This window comes from Hypomesus transpacificus, chromosome 14, assembly GCF_021917145.1.
Source record: "Hypomesus transpacificus isolate Combined female chromosome 14, fHypTra1, whole genome shotgun sequence".
Lineage (NCBI taxonomy): Eukaryota > Metazoa > Chordata > Actinopteri > Osmeriformes > Osmeridae > Hypomesus > Hypomesus transpacificus.
In genome coordinates, this window is record NC_061073.1 from 47,739 (window position 1) to 66,565 (window position 18,827).

The window sequence follows — 18,827 nt, forward strand, 5'->3', positions numbered from 1 at the left end:
CCGCAACATGTATCTTCCGGTTTATGAAACCCACACGAAGGCAGCTCACACATCGGTACTAAGAGGTTAAACTGCGGATACGTCCTGTGCCCCTTATGACGTCTACATGGCCGGTGAATCTAGGGGCTGAATCCGGCGAACAACCCATGTGGTAGGCTTGGAGGACAGGATCCATTCTGCTCTGTAGACGACCACAGCCTGCACCGTCCGCGAGCGGATCACACAAACAAAAACACGCCCACACTCACTCACCATTGAGCACTACCTGCGTTCTGCCCACAATAGATTCGGAATATGAACTGGGCGGAGATTACGCAAGACATGACTGAGCAGACGGGGGGTGCGCCTAGAATACCCCGCTTCCAGCGACCCCACGGTGAGTCACACACACACACACACACACATACTGGCAAGGCGATACTGGTTGAGCAACTAACTGCTAAAGCTCAACGTGTCCGGATTGTCAAGCAGTCCACTCAACACTGGCCTCGGTGTATTACATAGACTTCGCTTGAATTGAATGTGTAGTGTTGCCTGGTTTGTGCGTGCACATCATATTCTGCTGTTGATGATATCTGATTATGGCTTATCCTTGTCCATAAGAACTGCAGAATCGGAATAAAAGTCTCTCAATACAGGCTTTCATCTCTCGTCTTCTCCCTTTTTGTAAATTTATGTAAAATAAACAGCCGTTTTTCAATTGGTAAAACCTTGTCTAGTGATGCCATCACTCCGGCCCTGCTCCCATCCATCCTCCCTGACATCGGTAGCCTATCTGAGAAAATCGGTAGCCTTTCTGAGAAAACTTTTTAGAAAAGACGGGCTATCAATGGACCCAACCAACTCTATTTGGGAGGGGAGAACTCCCTCACATGGTACAACCAGAGAGGTTTTGGTACAACCCATGCAGAGGCTGCGATGTCAGAATGCCGAACGTGTGTAGCCCATTTTAATAGGCCTCCTACTGACTGTGTTTTCTTAGTTCTGAGTTGTATGACAGAAATGTCGCAATAATTTACTTGTGGCCGTCGCAGACCACTACGCAGACCACACTTTGAGAACGACTGATGTACAGAGACAGAAGAAAGAACCAAATCTAAGCAAAGTTACATTTTATGCTTTATTCCTCACTTCGGTTCCTAACTTTATTACGAAGGGTATTACGATCCCTTGGTGGTAATTTTACGTAGATAAAATTGCAAATTTGCAAAATCTCCGCACTGTCGCTTGTTCTCCCCCAGTTGCGCCTTTCACATGACTACAGGCTGATGGGCTGACTTTACAACTCAAATATAAAGACAAATTGATTGTTGAGAATTAGAGTTGCTGTCTCCACAGACAATCTTCTGGCGACTCCAGCTTTGACTTTCTAAGATGTCAGAAAACAATTGAGTCTTGATGAATGTAGGAGTTAGCTAGCTTAATGTTTCTTACTGTACAGTGATTCTCAACCCTGGTCCATGGAGCCCCTGTCCTGCATGTTTTAGATATTTCCCTGCTCCAACACAGCCTGGTCCTAACCAGACCCTCGTACATTTCATTTGTACAGAGGGTCTGGGATCGCTCCATTGACAAGCGTTAACTTCCTTGAAGGCGGGTATGATGTATTGAAGTTTAAAACTATTGGATCTGCCCAGAGCCACTCTGATCTGCCATAGCCAATCGCTAGCTTTTGCCTTAGCCAACTCCTTCACCACGGAGCTAGCTGCCGAAGCTGGAAAATCAAACTTTTCCCGAACCCCCTGGGGAGGAGGGCCACAACATCATGTCCACCAAAAAAACTCAAAAAGCAAGAACAATCCTTGCTCCGGCTTTAACTTATGGATATTTGGCAGCGTTGCCACAGCCGCAGAATAGCTTCGCTCGCATCTTTCTCCGCCTCCATTACTGAACTACAACTTAAACTAGTGCACGACATCAACGTCATCGTTCTCAACCACTCCCTCTGTTTGCTGATTGGACCTACAAAAAATGTGTTTCTGAAAACCGACTGATGCACTGAAATCCCAGACCTAGTACAGAAGCTAAATCCAAATTGAGCGGAAGTACATAGGAGGGCAGAGCCAGGCTAGCTCCAACACTCCTGATTCAAATGAATGGGTTGTTATCCAGCAATGCCGAAGCCTAGTAAGACCATTTATTTGAATCAGGGCTGAGAACCACTGCTATAGTAGGTTAGATAGCTAGCTGCAGAGCTGTATCAGCAGTATTCATGTTAATTTGGTAGTTGATAGCAGAACGGTCGGACACTACGCACAAATGGGGCGACCCACAAGTAAACTTAACAAATTTCCCAGAAATTGTAGGTTAGGCTACCCCCTCCCCCGTATTTATTTCCATCTCATAATTTGATATCAACTTTGGATGCTTTTCGTTATATAGTGTATAGTAGCCCACAGGATAAGATAATAGGCCTACATATTTGTAGAATGAATACAGAAAGTGTGACATTTTTCACAGAAATATCAATGGACATTCTAGTCTATTTGCACATCAGAATCAGAGCTAGCTAAAACATATTAGTATATTTTTTTCTCTCAAATTTTTTGGAATCAAGATTCGATGATAGCTTTGCTGTCCTGGTGTAGCTTAACTATCCTGGTGTAGCTCTACTGTCACGGTGTAGCTTTGCTGTCCTGGTGTAGCTCTACTGTCACGGTGTAGCTTTGCTGTCATGGTGTAGCTTTGCTGTCCATGTGTAGCTCTACTGTCCTGGTGTAGCTCTACTGTCATGGTGTAGCTTTGCTGTCATGGTGTAGCTTTGCTGTCCAGGTGTAGCTCTACTGTCCTGGTGTAGCTCTACTGTCATGGTGTAGCTCTACTGTCATGGTGTACCTTTGCTGTCCTGGTGTAGCTTTGCTGTCCTGGTGTAGCTCTACTGTCCTGGTGTAGCTCTACTGTCCTGGTGTAGCTCTACTGTCATGGTGTAGCTCTACTGTCCTGGTGTAGCTCTACTCTATTGTTGAGCTGTTTACTGTGAACAGGTCAACAGTTTCTCACAGTCAACAGAGAGCTAAACCCTCAGAGAAGACCTGGAAAACCTCAAGACTAGAATACAATCAACACAATAACATCTAAACTAGAAACAATTTTTACCAGAAACTCCTTACTAGAAACTCAAATACAAAGAGGCACCAGGTTTAGTAGGTGAACGTCCACAGTCCCCCTTCCTGTGGATTTTATAGGCTGAAATGTATTAATGACAGGTGGCTTATCCAATCAAGAGCTTGTGATTTCAAAAAAGCCCTCCCTTGATCTGTGTGTGTTGATAAAGCCACTGTCACTCCTTCAGTTTCTCTCACTTTCACACATTCACGCACGCTTGTTCTCTCTCTCCCACACACACACATCTATCGTTCTCGATATCTCTTTGCATCTCTTCTCTCAGTCACACACACATATAGACTCACCCAGTTGTTGAGAAAACATGTCTCAGATATCAAGGCAAAACCAGACTAAACTGACCCAGAACCCTCTAGAGAAGATCTGGGTGAACAGTAAGCTGACCCGACGCAGAGGCTGTGAGTACACATACACACATACCAACCACTCTCACACATATGCACACACACACAAGCTACTCTCACACACATGCACACACACAAAAGCTACTCACACACACACCAACCACTCTCACACACATGCATGTCTTATTGGGAATTTTAAGAAGGTGTGATGCATGTTGTATGAAGGTGCGTGTATTCAGTGTGTGTTGTGGGTGTATATAATTGTGTGTATTTAATGTGGTGTGTGTGTCATCTAGTATGTAATGTGGTGTGTGTAATGTGGGGTGTGTAATGTGTAATCCACGTGGACCTACTGAAAGACCTGAGGGGCATTCACCCCTAGGGCAAAGTCTGTTTGTGTGTCATGTGTGTGCATGTTTGTGCTTGTGTGTGTGTCTCTGTGCAATGACATGTATTGTGTAGGAACTCTCCCACCATGATATCGTCTTGTGAAGGAATGAACAGGAAGGTGAATGAGTGAGCAAGGGGGTGAAGGAGACAGCAGGGCTGGGCTCTGGACTGATGAAAGAGGTGTATTTTTCTCCTCAGCCTCAGTGCCCCAGTTCACCAACTCTCCTACAATGATTGTGATGGTGGGTCTGCCGGCCAGGGGGAAGACTTACATCTCCAAGAAGCTGACCAGATACCTCAACTGGATAGGAGTTCCCACCAGAGGTAGTTTGTAGCTAGGAGCTAGCTAACTTAACCAGGGCTGCCAACTTTTCAAAAAACTTAGTTAGATTTGGTGGGGCCACCCAAAATTTGGCTGCACACAAAGCAACCCCCCCCCCCCCCTCCCCGTAAATGCAGGACTACCTGGTTGGCGTTGCCTTCTCAGCGTGAAAAATACAAGGTGTGGCGTGAGAGCGTGTGAACTTGTTGAAATACGTGTGTCTCATGACCAATGCATGAGAGTTGGCAGCCCTGCTAAACACCAGAGGTAACTTGGAGCTAGGAGCTAGCTAGATAAATACAAGAGGTAGCTCGTAGCTAGGAGCTAGTTAGATAAACACAAGAGGTAGGTTGGACCTAGGAGCTAGCTAGCTCAACACCAGATGTAGGTTATGGTACAACCCTTGTGATGTCACTTCTGTAACAGTGTTCAACGTTGGCCAGTACCGCCGGGATGCCACACGTTCCTACAAGAACTACGAGTTCTTCAGACCCGACAACCAGGAGGCCATGAAGATACGCAAGTATGACCAACAGCGTGTTAATGGGGCATAAGCCAGTCGGACAGTTTTTTACCTAAATGTCCCATGACATGCTGTTTTTGGATGCTTTTATATAGGCCTAAGGTCCCCTAATACTGTATCTGAAGTCTCTTTCCCGAAATTTAGCCTTGGTGCAGAATTACAGCCACTACGATCAGTCCCACAATGAGCTTTCCTCAAGATGTGCCGTTTCTGTGTCTGTAGCTTTAAATGCTAATGAGAAGGGGAGAGGCGGGGCAAGGTTGAGGGTGGGGGTGTGCTGGCCTGTGTAGACAACAAGGTCAAATTTGTATTCAATTTATTACTTTGTATATATTCCAGGTGCAAGAAGATAGAAGCTCAAGTCAAGTCAAGTCTTTTATTTGTCAGATGCACAGAACAACACAAGGTTAAGGTTAGACTGGGCACTGAAATTCTTAAGACAAGACAATGCAAGCACCTGACATAACATAACATATAAGTACACGGAACAAATTTACATCTATGCTGAGCTTAGATAAGTGAACTTCCTAAATATACAGATAGCAATAAATAAACGACTATACTAACCCTAACACTAAAAGGTCCTAAATTACAGATAACAATAAATAGTACGCTATACTAACCCTAATGCACAAAAAACCTGTTTCAACCCTATAACCTATCAACCTAAGTGGAGTACAGTGCAATAGTGCAAATTTGCAGATCAGTGACTATGTCAATGACCAAACAGGAGCCTGGTGGCGAGGTACAGTGAGGTACAGTAGTGCAATGTTACTGAAGGAGCAACCAGTAGCTGAAAGTGACAGTGTATAAGTGACTAGTGTGCAGTAAAAATGTCAATATCAGTGTCCATTGAGAAGCCTGATGACCCTTGGGTAGAAACTGTTGTCCAGTCTGCGTGTGCGCGACCGGATGCTGCGGTAACGCCTGCCAGAAGGCAACGGGGTAAAGAGACTGAAGGATGGGTGGGAACAGTCTCTTAGAATCCTGCCGGCTTTCCTGAGGCAACGTGTGTGATAGGTGTCCTGTAGGGCTGGGAGCTTCCTGCCGATGATGAACTCAGCAGAACGGACCACACTTCGTAGGGCCTTGCGGTCCCAGTCTGTGCAGCTCCCATACCACACTGTGATACAACCAGTCAGAATGCTCTCTATAGTGCATCTGTAAAAGTTAGTGAGGATGACTGAGTCCATACCAAACTTCTTCAGTCTCCTCAGGAAGAAGAGGCGCTTACGGGCCGCTTTGACCACCTTGTCCGTGTGAACAGACCAGGTGAGGTCATTGCTGATGTTCACCCCGAGGAACTTGAAGCAGCTGACCTAAACATGTTCAGTTTCATCTGATCAGGGTGATCAGATGAAACTGAACATGTTCCTGAGGTTTGCACAGGTGCACACTCATAGTCATTTCAATGACGGGAAAGGCGGATATCACGCGCGCCATTACACCAACAGCAGACCGGTTATCCAAATAACAAAAAAATAGTACACTGTCTCTCACGTTACAGTGTGTGTATTCACACACATACTTGATGCTATCTACCTTTACATTAGCAACATTGGGCTGTTAGCTGCAGAGCTGATGTTAAAGCCACATTCTAAGGGTAAGCTAGGTAACAGTAAAGCAGCAAAATGGTATAGTGTTAGTTGACTTACTTGTCCGAGGTTTGTAGCTGGACCAAGGAGAGTTGGTACTGATACAGACTTTTATTTCAGATGGTAGGCAAGGCCAGCTTTGTATTGGCCCATGTTGAGGAAACAGTCATCGCTAAAATGTTTGGCACATACAAAACTTTGGGAAGTTGTGTCGGCGCATTTCCAGAGAAAATGAATATAAGTCACTGGTTCTTCAGAGGTTCGGAAGAAGGACCTGTAAAAATACTTTGTTTTTCATTTTTACATTTTTACATTCAAACACTGAGCAACTGTCGAAATTTCTAGCCACCGGGGGACCAAAGGCAGGTTAGGGGAACTCATATTAATGTTAAATAACCTCTTAAAGTGAATTTCATGTCATGGGACCTTTAAAAATGTATATTCAATGTTTTACTGGAGTATGAACCAGTTAGGCTGGTCTATTCTCACTCATCCGCCGTCTCTCCCTCCCTTCCCCATCTCCTCTCCCCTCCCCATTTCTGTCTCTTCCCTCCCCATTTCTGTCTCTTCCTCCCCATCTCTGTCTCTCTCTCCCCTCCCCATCTCTGTCTCTCCCCTCCCCATTTCTGTCTCTTCCCTCCCCATTTCTGTCTCTCCCCTCCCCTCCCCATCTCTGTCTCTCCCCTCCCCATCTCTGTCTCTCTCTCCCTTCCCCATCTCTGTCTCTCTCTCCCCTCCCCATCTCTGTCTCTCTCTCCCCTCCCCATTTCTGTCTCTCCCCTCCCCATCTCTGTCTCTCTCTCCCCTCCCCATTTCTGTCTCTTCCCTCCCCATCTCTGTCTCTCTCTCCCCTCCCCATTTCTGTCTCTCCCCTCCCCATCTCTGTCTCTCCCTCCCCTCCCCATCTCTGTCTCTCCCTACTCCTCTGCATCCCATATCTTCTCCTTCCCCCTCCTCCCTGCTCTTCCCCCCTGCTCCCCCCTTCCCCAGGGCCTGTGCCATCAGTGCCTTGAAGGATGTGTGTTCCTATTTCACCCAGAAGCAGGGCCAGGTGGCGGTGAGTCTAGCCTAGCTCTGAGGTGACCCCTTGTCCTTTAGCATAATTGTCAGGGTAACCCCTTGACTTTTAGCATCACCGTCAGGGTGACCCCTTGACCTTTAGCATCACTATGGCTCCTCCCTTATCCTCCCTTCCCAGGTGTTTGATGCCACCAACACCACAACAGAACGAAGAGACGTCATCCTCGGCTTCGCCAAGGACAACGGATACAAGGTGTGTGTGGTTAACCCAGGCTGTGTGTGTGTTGCTAGTCCAGGCTGTGTGTGTTGCTAACTGTTAGGATAATTTCTCAAATAATGCAGTCGTCGGATTCAAAGAAAGTGAATGAATGGTTTAATGCTTGCCAGCAAGGAGACAAAGTCTGATCGCAATACAAAGTTTGTCCGCTAGCATGTTGTGCTAGCTAGCTATTTAAACCGAACTGCTCTTTACAGTGATTGGCTAAGACAAATGCATGCAAATGTCCCATGGCTCTTCTTCATTGGCTCCCTTGCATAGACCTGGCGTGCGTGTGTGCGTGCGTGTTGGAGTGTGTGCGCTCTTTGACCTTTCCAAGCTTGACCATATGAATCACCCAACACAGATAAGGCCAGACATATTTTATGGCCTATCCAGTAAGAGAGTGGTCCGCCCAGGTGACCTTGTTTACGTATGCCTCGTGTTACCCAAAGTTCAGATTTGGGTGTAGGCCTCTCTTTGCACACAAGGAATGCTGAACACAGAATCATTCTTATACAGGATAAATGTGTTACATCTTCAATTTTTCCAACACTAACCCAGACTGTGTGTGTGTTGCTAACCCATGCTGTGTGTGTATGTTGCTAACCCAGGCTCTGTGTGTTGCTAACCCATGCTGTGTGTTTGGCCTTTCCAGGTATTCTTTGTGGAGTCTCTGTGTGACGATCCAGAGATTATAGCTGAGAATATCAAAGTGAGTATTCCAATGTTAGTGCTGTGAGTGTTGCTATGTTAGCATTGCAAGTGTTGTTATGGTAGTGCAGTGAATGTTGCTATTGTAATTCTTGGAGTATTACTATGGATGCTCTGTGAGTGTTGCTATGGTAGCGCTGTAAGTTTTGCTATGATAGTGCTCGATGCTGCTTTGCCATGTGTCAGAAGATGTGTTTTCATTTCTATATGACAGGTAACTAGGTACTTAGCAGTTATATGATAGGTAACTAAGTTAGGGTTATATAAAAGGTAACTAGGTTGGGTTTATATGAGAGGTAAATAGGTTCGAGTTATCGGAGGTAACTAGGTTGGGTTTAAATGAGAGGTAACGGTTATCTAAGGTGACTAGGTTGCTGTTGCAGCAAGTGAAGCTGAGGAGTCCAGACTATACGGGTCAGGGTTATCTGAGGTAACTAGGTTGCTGTTGCAGGAACTAAACTTGAGCGGCCCAGACTATGTGGGTTCGGGTTATCTGATCAAAGAACTTATATTGACAAGAAGTGAAAGCCAATAGAATGTTCCATTGCAACACCAGTGCCCAGTAGCAGCGCTACATTTCCACTATTTTGGAGTGAAAGCGACTCGGCACTCCACTAGCTTGCTGTCGCTTTTGGCAATATCAGCTGCTTTGTTAGAAAAAAACTGAATGATGACAACACAGAATAACGTAATCACTAGACTAGTGATCATCAAATCCCTTTTAACAGTTTATTTCACAGACTTACAGACAAGTCTTCCACTTTTTTTCCACCAAAAAAGTTTGGGTTGAAATTCAATTCTTTAAAGCACATTTTCTATTGTGCTGATTTGCTGTGAGATTTGCTGATTTTGGGTGTCCAAGCAGGGGCGGTTCTACATGGGGGCCTACAGGGGCCAGTGCCCCTGTAAAAATGTCCCTGGCCCCCCCTGTGGCCCCCCTGAGCTGACTGAATAAAAATAAACTCAATTTTTATCATTTTTTCACCAGTTTTTCTTCTTCTAGTAGTCATTATGAAACAAGGAATGGACATTGCAGCCTTTTCTGCCCCAGTAAATAAAAAAGTTACAGAAACATATCAAGGTATTGAGAAAGCTGAGGGGCTGGAAGAGGGAGAGCCAGAGCCGTTTGTATGATTTCAATGTAAAGTATGATTTCAATCGGGAGTCAGGTAGCTAAACGGTTAGGGAGTTGGGCTAGTAATCAGAAGGTCGCTGGTTCGATTCCTGGCTGTGCCAAATGACGTTGTGTCCTTGGGCAAGGCACTTCACCCTACTTGCCTCGGGGGGAATGTCCCTGTACTTACTGTAAGTCGCTCTGGATAAGAGTGTCTGCTAAATGACTAAATGTAAATGTAAATGTAAAGTAAAATTAAATTATTTAATGTTGAAATATGTTTCTGTTTTTTTTATGTGCCCTTCTGATTAAAGACTGGCCCCCCCTTGGCCCTCCCAGTAAAATTTGTCTACAACCACCACTGTGTCCAAGATATGATGGATTCTGATCTGTATCAAGAGTCGAGCCATGTACAGGGCTCGACATTAAGGCTTGTCCGGGACAAGTGGATGTTTTGGTAGGGCAAGTCTGGAAGAGAAATATGGGCTACTTGCCCCACTGGACAAGTTAAAACTCAAACAAAATAGCACTAAAATGCCATGTTAGGCCTACTTCACGTTATGTGCCACTTACCTTTACTCGTCATTACTTTACCGATTTCATTTGACCGAATTCTGCATGAGCAAAACACAAAAAGTGGCTTCATCCCAAGATCACAGACCGTGCAGCTAATTTAATGCTCAACACTTTAACGGGGGCATTTTACTTGAAAGAGGAATTATTTACTCTATCGTCTCAGATACACTATCAGGGGTGGGAAATACTGTGACTTGCTTCAGTAGGCAAATGGCTAGTAGAACATAACATTTCATAAAAATTTCAGTAAATAAAGCAGCGCTGCAAGACCCAGTGAAATGTTATATAGCCTACAGCTATAAAACTAACGTTAGCTAGCATCAACATTGACTAACTCAACTTCAGTAGGCTATCCTCAGTATTTTCAAGATAGCTAAACTTATACTGTATCTAAAATAGTTTTGTAGACATAATGGATTTTGCCACTAAATGTTGGTGTTAACTTTGTGTAAAATAAAAAAAAAGTCCCTTTCTACCCATCAGAGGCTGATTTACAAAGGGATTCTATAAAAGGTGTAGAGCTAGGCTAGCTATACTTTAGAGTTGAACATTAGCTGATATTTAACTAACGCTACGTACATTGAACTGATACGAAAACAGAACTTCTCATCATCCCGGCTAAACCCTCTATCTCCCACGATCTGTCAATCACCCTGGGATCTGCGACGGTGACCCCTTCATCCTCTGCCAGGAACCTTGGGGTTACCATGGATGACGAGCTCTTCCTCACGGCCCACATTACCACAGTCTCCCGGTCTTGTAGATTCACCCTCTACAACATCCGGAAGATCAGGAGATACCGGTCTGAGCACTCCACCCAGCTGCTAGTCCAAGCACTGGTCCTCTCCAAGTTGGACTACTGCAACTCGCTGGTCTCCCAGCATGTGCAACCCGCCCTCTTCAGAGGATTCAGAACGCAGCAGCCCGCCTGGTCTACAATCTACCCAGACGCTCCCACGTTACCCCGCTCCTCATCTCTCTCCACTGGCTACCCATCAACGCCCGTATCAGATTCAAGACCCTGGTACTGACCTCCCGAGCAGTGAACGGGACTGCACCCGACTTACACCCCCACCCGCCACCTACGGTCTTCTTCAGACAACCGCCTGGTGGTCCCACTGCTTAAGACCGCCCGGTCCCAACACAAGCTCTTCTCCTGCCTGGCCCCCCAATGGTGGAAACAGCTCCCCACCTCCATCAGGGACACTGACTGTCTCCCCACCTTCAAGAAAAGGCTCAAGACGCACTTGTTCTGGGAGTACAATGGCACTTAGGAATGCTTGGCTGGACCTGATGTTAGTTTCCTCCAGGATCACATTGACTCTTATTGAGTGACTTGTTGCTCTTGTAGGTTAGTTATAAGGAAGTTAAGTCTTGTACTCGCTGTGAAATATTTTTACTGCTGATTGTTCTTCTACAGGTACAGTCCTTCACTTTTTGTGGTTCATGTTGTTTTAATTTGTAACTTGTATAACTGCATGCTCTTATGGGTCTTCCCTTTTGGCACTTGTTTAGTTTTTTCACAATGTATGCTTCATGTTTTGGCTGCTTGCAATGTTTGGGACTACCTCGTTGTTATGATCAGTGACCTATGCTCTTTGTAAAGCTCTCTCTTGGAAGTTGCTTTGGATAAAAGCGTCTGCTAAATGCATAAATGTAAATGTAAATGTGATACAAATGCTGCTAATGCTTGCTAGGTAGGTTACACAGCTGCCGACGCTAGCTAGCTAATGTCAACACAAAAAATATATATAAAATTATCTGTTACCTATAACTAGCTAGTATGTAGAGCTAACTGTGCTGTTGTCCAGTAACTCCAGTTGGAATATTCACTCCACAATGGCAGCGCACTACCGAAGTGTTACCTAGTGACTGTTACCAAAAAAGCATCAGAGTTTCGCCTCTTGTGCTTCTATACTCTTTGTCTGAGGTAACTAGGTTGCTGTTGCAGGAAGTGAAGCTGAGCAGCCCAGACTATGTGGGCTGTGACCAGGAAGAGGCAGTGGCCGACTTCCTGAAGAGGATCGAGTGTTACAAGGTCACCTACGTACCTCTGGACGACAACAAGGACAGGTGGCAGCACACACACTCTCTCACACACACACGCTCTCTCACACACATACAGGCACACATACATACTCACGTGTGTGTGTATGTGTGTAGGAACCTGTCCAACATAAAGATATTCAACGTGGGCAGTAGGTACCTGGTGAACCGTGTGTGTTTGTGTGTGTAGGAACCTGTCCTACATCAAGATATTTAACGTGGGCAGTAGGTACCTGGTGAACCGTGTGCAGGACCACATCCAGAGTCGCATTGTCTACTACCTCATGAATATTCATGTCACGCCGCGCTCCATCTACCTGTGTCGCCATGGCGAGAGCGAGCTCAACCTGGTGGGGCGCATCGGGGGCGACTCAGGGCTGTCGCCACGTGGGAGTAAGGTGCGTGTGTGTGTGGATGTGTCCCAGTTTGCCAGTGCGTTGGGCAGCTACATACATGGCCAGTGTATCCAGGTCCTGAAGGCATGTGTGTGTATATGTATGTGTGTGTGTTTGTGTCCCAGTTTGCCAGTGCGTTGGGCAGCTACATGCATGGCCAGTGTATCAGGGACCTGAAGGTGTGGACCAGCCACATGCGCAGGACCATCCAGACAGCAGAGGGGCTGGGAGTCGGGTACGAGCAGTGGAAGGCCCTGAACGAGATAGATGCTGTGAGTACAACCATGTCTGTTGGACTTGGAGTGTGTGTATTCTGACAGTGTGTGTTCTGACAGTGTGTGTGTGTGTGTATATGTGTGTTGTTCCCCAGGGTGTGTGTGAGGAGATGACATACAAAGAGATCCAGCAGCACTACCCTGAGGAGTTTGCTCTGAGGGACCAAAACAAGTACCGCTACCGCTACCCTAAAGGAGAGGTAGGGCATGGTTAGGGTATGTGGTTAGGGTATGTGGTTAGGGTTAGGGTATGTGGTTAGGGTATGTGGTTAGCAGGGACGTGCACAGGTTAGGTATGTGGTTAGGGTAGGTGGTTAGGGCATTTTTTGGTAATGTTTAAGATGACTCACACATTTCCCATCAAAATAGAAATGCTGCATTAGAGTTGAACAACACCAACAACAAAAAGACCCTCCCTAGAACTAAATATTGTGTATAAATGGTGTGCGTGTATTTATGGTGTGCGCATGTGTGTTTGTATCAGTCCTACGAGGACCTGGTCCAGCGTCTGGAGCCGGTCATCATGGAGCTGGAGCGTCAGGAGAATGTGCTTGTCGTCTGTCACCAGGCCGTTATGCGCTGCCTGCTCGCCTACTTCCTGGACAAAACTGCAGGTAAAGCTAATGCCCCAGGCCTCAGTGTGGATAGCCCCAGGCCTCAGTGTGGATAACCCCAGGCCTCAGTGTGGATAGCCCCAGGCCTCAATGTGGATATATCCCCAGGCCTCAGTGTGGAAAATTAACACTATTAATACAGTATTATTCCATGATCAACTACCTTGCCCCTTCCCCTGTACAGATGAGTTGCCCTACCTCAAGTGCCCCCTGCACACGGTGCTGAAGCTCACACCAGTGGCTTACGGTCAGTCTCCTCCTCTCCTCTCTTCTTTCCTCCCCTCCTCTCCTCTCTTCTTTCCTCCTCCTCTCCTCTGAGGGAGAAGAGAGGTTCTCCTCCCCTCTTTCTCTCCTCCTTCCCTCCCCTCCTCTCCCTTCTCCTCCCCTCCTCTCCCTTCTCCTCCCCTTCTTCTCTCCTCTTCTCCCCTCCTTTCTCCTCCCCTTCTCTCCTCTTCTCCCCTCCTTTCTCCTCCCCTCCTTCTCTCCTCCCCTCCCCTCCCTTCTCTCCTTCCCTCTTTCTCTCCTCCCTTCCCTTCTCCTCCCCTTCTCTCACCTCCATCTCTCTGCTCTTCATCTCTCTCCTCATAGCAGATGTTGGTTTCCAGGGGCCTCATGTATAAACGTTGCGTACGCATGAAAAGCTTGCGTATGCTGGTTTTCACGCACATGTTGTGATGTATACAAATGTACTTGACGTGAGAATGTGGGGGCCGTCATGCTTTTGAGCAGATGGGAGACTGTGCGGGCTGTCCGCAAAGTCTCGTCTGGCTCTGTAACATGGCAAATTCTAACTGAAAAGTGCCAAAACTCACCAAACATTACTAAATATTGTTTCCACTACAGTTACTGTCATACGTCTATGACGTTGACTATTCAAAAAACATTATTACCTCCGCTAATAAAAGTTTAATCATTGATGTGGATGATTCACATCAAAATGCCAAAACCCAGACAGGAAATGCTACTGTTTAATCCGCCACTACTTAATAACTTCTGTTAAACTTGAGGGTGTCAAACAAACAACAAAATCACTCAGGAAATACATGTCACCCTCTGTATATGGTGAATATTGCATGCTCAAGGATTTCCACAGATGAAATACTCGCTGTGCTGTGCAACTAAAAGATTGGCAATGCAATTGTCTCTGTGAGCCTGACTCAGTTTATGCCAGGTCCGTTTCTCCGAACCCACAGCATTTATGGCCCTAGTGACTGTGTTCCAAGGCGGCAAGGCGGGGTCAGTGGCTCCTTCACGTGCGGTCAATTTCACGTTGATTGTGATTTTTAAAGGAAAGGTGCGAAGGACCTGGTGTATGACCGGTTTTATGCATGTGAATATTTCTGTGCGTAGGTACTTTTTAAGTTTTGGCCGTACGCCATCTTCTGGTATGAAAGCTGCGCAATATTTTATACATGATGGCCCAGGTGTATGCAAGCGACTAATAAGTTTACAGATTTATCAACTAAGACCATTCTCCCACCTTGATCCTCTCTATCCTCTCCTCACTCTCTTTAAGGTTGTAAGGTGGAATCTCTCTTCCTCAACATTGAAGCTGTCAACACACACAGAGATAGGCCGGTGGTGAGTCATCATGAACACACTCCCGTGCATACACACACACACACTAACTCACCGTGACAACTAGTGTTGCTTTTGTCAACAAAAATTATGATTAAATATCAACAAACCTTTATCACATGACGAAAATGAGACGCAACGTAAATGCTGGTCATGTGATGACTACAATTAAATGTATAATACAATGTTGTTGACGCAGAAAAACAAGACTAAATGTGGTTTACAAAATAAAAACGAGACAATGTTATAATTACATTTACATTATATGTATGCATTCAGCAGACGCTTTATTCCAAAGCGACTTCCAAGAGAGAGTTTGACAAAAATGCATAGGTCACTGATCATAACAACAAGATAGCCCCAAACATTGGGGTAGCCAAACATGTAGCATTCATTGTGAAACCAAACAAGTCCCAAAGGGATGAACAATTAGTGCATGTAGTTAGACAAGTTACAAGTAAGACAAGTCTTACTATTTATGTAACAGACAGGCATAATTAGAGTCTAACCTGACAGTCTAAGGCTAAGACTAGTCTAACCTGACAGTTTAAGACAGTCTAAGGCTAAAACTAGTCTAACCTGACAGTTTAAGACAGTGTAAGGCTAAGACTAGACTAACCTGACAGTTTAAGACAGTCTAAGGCTAAGACTAGTCTCAAGGTTAGGGTCTTCAACTAAGTTTATGCAACTGGCCCCAGAAGCGCTTTTGCTTAAAAATAAAGCAAAAACGATAAATGAAATGCATCCTCAGTCAAGGGGATAATCAGCCTTTCCACTGGTTACATCTGTGTAAATCCATCAGAGCAAGGTTCATCTGTGTAAATCCATCAGAGCAAGGTTACATCTGTGTAAATCCATCAGAGCAAGGTTACATCTGTGTAAATCCATCAGAGCAAGGTTACATCTGTGTAAATCCATCAGAGCAAGGTAACATCTGTGTAAATCCATCAGAGCAAGGTTACATCTGTGTAAATCCAGCAGAACAAGGTTACATCTGTGTAAATCCATCAGAGCAAGGTTACATCTGTGTAAATCCATCAGAGCAAGGTTACATCTGTGTAAATCCAGCAGAACAAGGTTACATATGTTTAAATCCAGCAGAACAAGGTTACATCTGTTTAAATCCAGCAGAACAAGGTTACATATGTTTAAATCCAGCAGAACAAGGTTACATCTGTTTAAATCCAGCAGAGGGTTACAAGACTGTACCAGTCCTGTCAGTCTGGTTCTCACCTGCTCCTGTAGAACCCTGTCATCCCTCCCTGCAGCTGCCATGTACAACGGTTCATAGTGCTACTGAAGCCTTCTAGCCTGGCTACTGGCTCCAGGGTTGTCACAACACACATTCATACACACTCACACAATGTCCAATCCCCGATCAAGACCAGGTGAGTCTGAAGCAGCCGACTCAGAGATGAGGGTGTGGCCTGGGGCCAGTTTTGATTCTGAACAATCAGAGCACACCCTATAGGTGGATAATACTTAAGCCCCGCCCCTCTGGTCCCCAGGAGAGCCTAGACTGTGATGACCCAATGTCAAGTCCCGCCCCCAACCAAACACTGCAAGACCTTACCATACTCAGCCTGCAGGTACACACACTGTCAGACACGCACTCAAACACACACACACAGTCTCCGACACAACTCACACACTCCACACTCTCAGATACTCTCTTTCAGACCCCCCCTTCTATGTTCCAGAACGTAGATGTGGACCGAGAAGCAGAGGAGGCGCTGGTGACCGTCCCTGAACACGTGTAGAGGGGCGGAGCCAGGTGGGGGCGGCCAGGGAGGATCCACCAACACTAGCCTCGCTGTCTGGTGTTGAAACCAGACAGCGAAACCAGTCCTGATTGTGGGGTGAGAAGGTGCTGTTAGACTGGAGCACAGCTCAGAACCACCACACATCCTGGTCAACAGAACTCCATCCAGGATTGGACTGACCTCGGACCTGTCTGTTGTCATAGCAATACTGCGGCTGTTGTCATAGCAATACTTTGTCAAGCTGTTGTATTAGCAAGACTATATCTGACTGTTGCTACCCTGACCCTGAACTCTGACCCCAGTACTGACCCTGACCTGTCTGTCATAGCAAAACTGTACGTCTGTCATAGCGATAGTATGTGTGGTTATTGTCATAGCAACATGGTGTACAGAAATATTATAACTGTCTTCATTACATGAACTCTAAATTGTATTAATGTGCAAGTTCCTTTCATCTCTAAACAACATCGGCCAAGACAGTACTCTACACTGCTCCTTAAGGTGCTGTTACTGTTACTACAAACAGAGATGGGAAGTAACTTAGTACAAATACTTAGTTACTATATTTTTCTGTTCAGTACTTTACAGTACTTTCTTTTAAGCCAGGCTTGTTACTTTAGTGTTTATCTGTATTTGGTGGCATGATCAATATTGTTGCTTGTCATTGCGTGCCTTTTTCAAATGTCCTGGCTATAACGCACTACAACCGTAAGCTATTTCATCGAGCAAGGCAACAAGAAAAACAAACACTGCTCGTCAGCATTCAAAAGTTCCCAACTCTACTGTACTACCATTCCTTCAGAGCTTCTGGTATCGTACCCTTTTGAGTACCGACTTGGTACCGGAGTGTTGGTTTCTGTGACAACACGAACTAAGACGACCTGTTTATTATAAAATCTGTTTAATGTTGAACTGGAAAAAAGGACACTCACAGACTTACATTGAGTCAATATGAAACGTCACAAACTTAAAGGACTCGTCCTTTTGTTTCATGCCCTACTTACAACCCTCAACATGTCCCCTACTGACAAACACAGGGACACAAGTAGGCAGAGAGAGACAGGCAGACAGGGAGGCAGAGAGAGACAGACAAAGAAGTAGAGAGAGGCAGACAGACAGGGAGGCACAGAGAGCCAGACAGACAGGGAGGCAGAGGGAGGCAGACATAAAGAGAGACGAACAGAGGGGCTCAGATCTTTCAGTTCCCCTATTGGATGGATGGTTTTGTGGCAGCTCTCCTATTGGATAGGGTGGATGCAGGTCATCTCTGGCTGCTCTGCCGTTGGCTGCTTGTGCCGGGGGCGGGGATGCTTGTGCCGGGGGCAGGGTTGGTAGCTTCCCGGTATTGCTGGCTCCAGCTCTTAGGGTCCTGGTCATGAAGCTGCACACACACAATTATCAACCTCAACCATCCCCTCACACATTATAACGTCTAACCCCCCACCCCCCCTGATTTTAAGGAAATAATAATTTCATGTATGTATATACCTTGCCAGTGCCAGTCCCCCCACCACCACAATAAAGATTATATTTTAACCACACACACACACACACACACACACACACACACACACACACGGAATACGTCACCCAACAACCAGTGTTCAGTACGAGCTCACCTGACCCATGAACTCCAGCAGTTTGACTTTTGACACCTCAATGTCGGCACGCTGACCCCAGTGGAACTCAAACTCCACAGGCTCGGTGTGAGGCACCCGCACATACTCCAGGTACCTGCACGCACACACACACACACACAGGTTCAGGATGCATAACTACTGCTATTGGATAAAAGCATTTGCTAAATGAATACACTATGTTGTTGCAGGATGCATGACATGCAGGACCTTTACACAGAAGCATTCACATGTAAAGGCTAACATTCAAATGATAGGTATGTGTGATAGTGGTATTCATTGGGTGAGTGTGTAAAATGTGGGTTAGGGTTGGTGTGTGTATTGTGTAGGAGACTAGTTGGACCAGACACTTCTGCTGGTGTCTGGGTCTCTTCCAGCTCATGTTGATGTGTGGCGTGGTATAAACAGATGACTATGGTCTTAGAGACACCTGCTCTGAACACACCAGTATGGAGGACACAACCTAGTGACGATGAGGATTCAACCTGTGACCTTATAATTACTGAGCAAGCACCCTTAACCTCTGAGCCACGCTCAGACAC

The 18,827-nt window shown here is 45.8% G+C and overlaps 2 protein-coding genes and 1 non-coding gene across 11 annotated transcripts in view; 1 reads left to right on the plus strand and 2 right to left on the minus strand.

Annotated features, from left to right (window-relative positions):
* LOC124476593 (6-phosphofructo-2-kinase/fructose-2,6-bisphosphatase-like) lies at nucleotides 1–17,620 on the plus strand. 2 transcript variants are annotated; one of them, XM_047033819.1, is made up of 16 exons: nucleotides 1–151; nucleotides 286–376; nucleotides 4,056–4,181; nucleotides 4,606–4,702; nucleotides 7,288–7,354; nucleotides 7,496–7,570; nucleotides 8,232–8,288; nucleotides 11,929–12,050; nucleotides 12,214–12,421; nucleotides 12,544–12,690; nucleotides 12,789–12,893; nucleotides 13,178–13,307; nucleotides 13,492–13,554; nucleotides 14,824–14,888; nucleotides 16,394–16,474; nucleotides 16,586–17,620. In XM_047033819.1, exons 2-16 carry the CDS (start codon nucleotides 295–297, stop codon nucleotides 16,643–16,645), a joined length of 1,485 nt encoding a protein of 494 aa, XP_046889775.1. In that variant the 5' UTR covers nucleotides 1–151; nucleotides 286–294; the 3' UTR covers nucleotides 16,646–17,620. The 2 variants fall into 2 exon arrangements, with proteins under 2 accessions (XP_046889775.1, XP_046889774.1); XM_047033818.1 differs by lacking the exons at nucleotides 1–151; nucleotides 286–376 and adding an exon at nucleotides 2,826–3,521.
* Nucleotides 17,533–18,827, minus strand: part of ndnl2 (necdin-like 2) — an 11,770-nt gene continuing 10,475 nt past the window's right edge. For all 8 annotated transcript variants that reach the window (XM_047033825.1, XM_047033821.1, XM_047033826.1 and 5 more), the window contains exons 10-11: nucleotides 18,268–18,382; nucleotides 17,533–18,029 (exon numbers count right to left, since the gene is read on the minus strand). In XM_047033825.1, coding sequence (XP_046889781.1) covers nucleotides 17,910–18,029; nucleotides 18,268–18,382 — 235 coding nt within the window. In that variant the 3' untranslated portion in view covers nucleotides 17,533–17,909. The remainder of the gene's footprint in view (nucleotides 18,030–18,267; nucleotides 18,383–18,827) is intronic.
* Nucleotides 18,607–18,733, minus strand: LOC124477351. The gene has a single exon (XR_006957130.1). It is a non-coding gene; the product is annotated as a small nucleolar RNA SNORA11 (small nucleolar RNA).

What these genes read in the sequence shown, in the direction of transcription:
- LOC124476593 (XM_047033818.1), top strand. Translation starts at nt 3,428, where the DNA reads ATGTCTCAGATATCAAGGCAAAACCAGACTAAACTGACCCAGAACCCT. An exon ending in AGAAGCAGGGCCAGGTGGCG is followed by an intron (nt 7,355 to 7,495) that starts GTGAGTCTAGCC and finishes CTCCCTTCCCAG; the next exon opens with GTGTTTGATGCCACCAACAC. An exon ending in CCCTGAACGAGATAGATGCT is followed by an intron (nt 12,691 to 12,788) that starts GTGAGTACAACC and finishes GTTGTTCCCCAG; the next exon opens with GGTGTGTGTGAGGAGATGAC.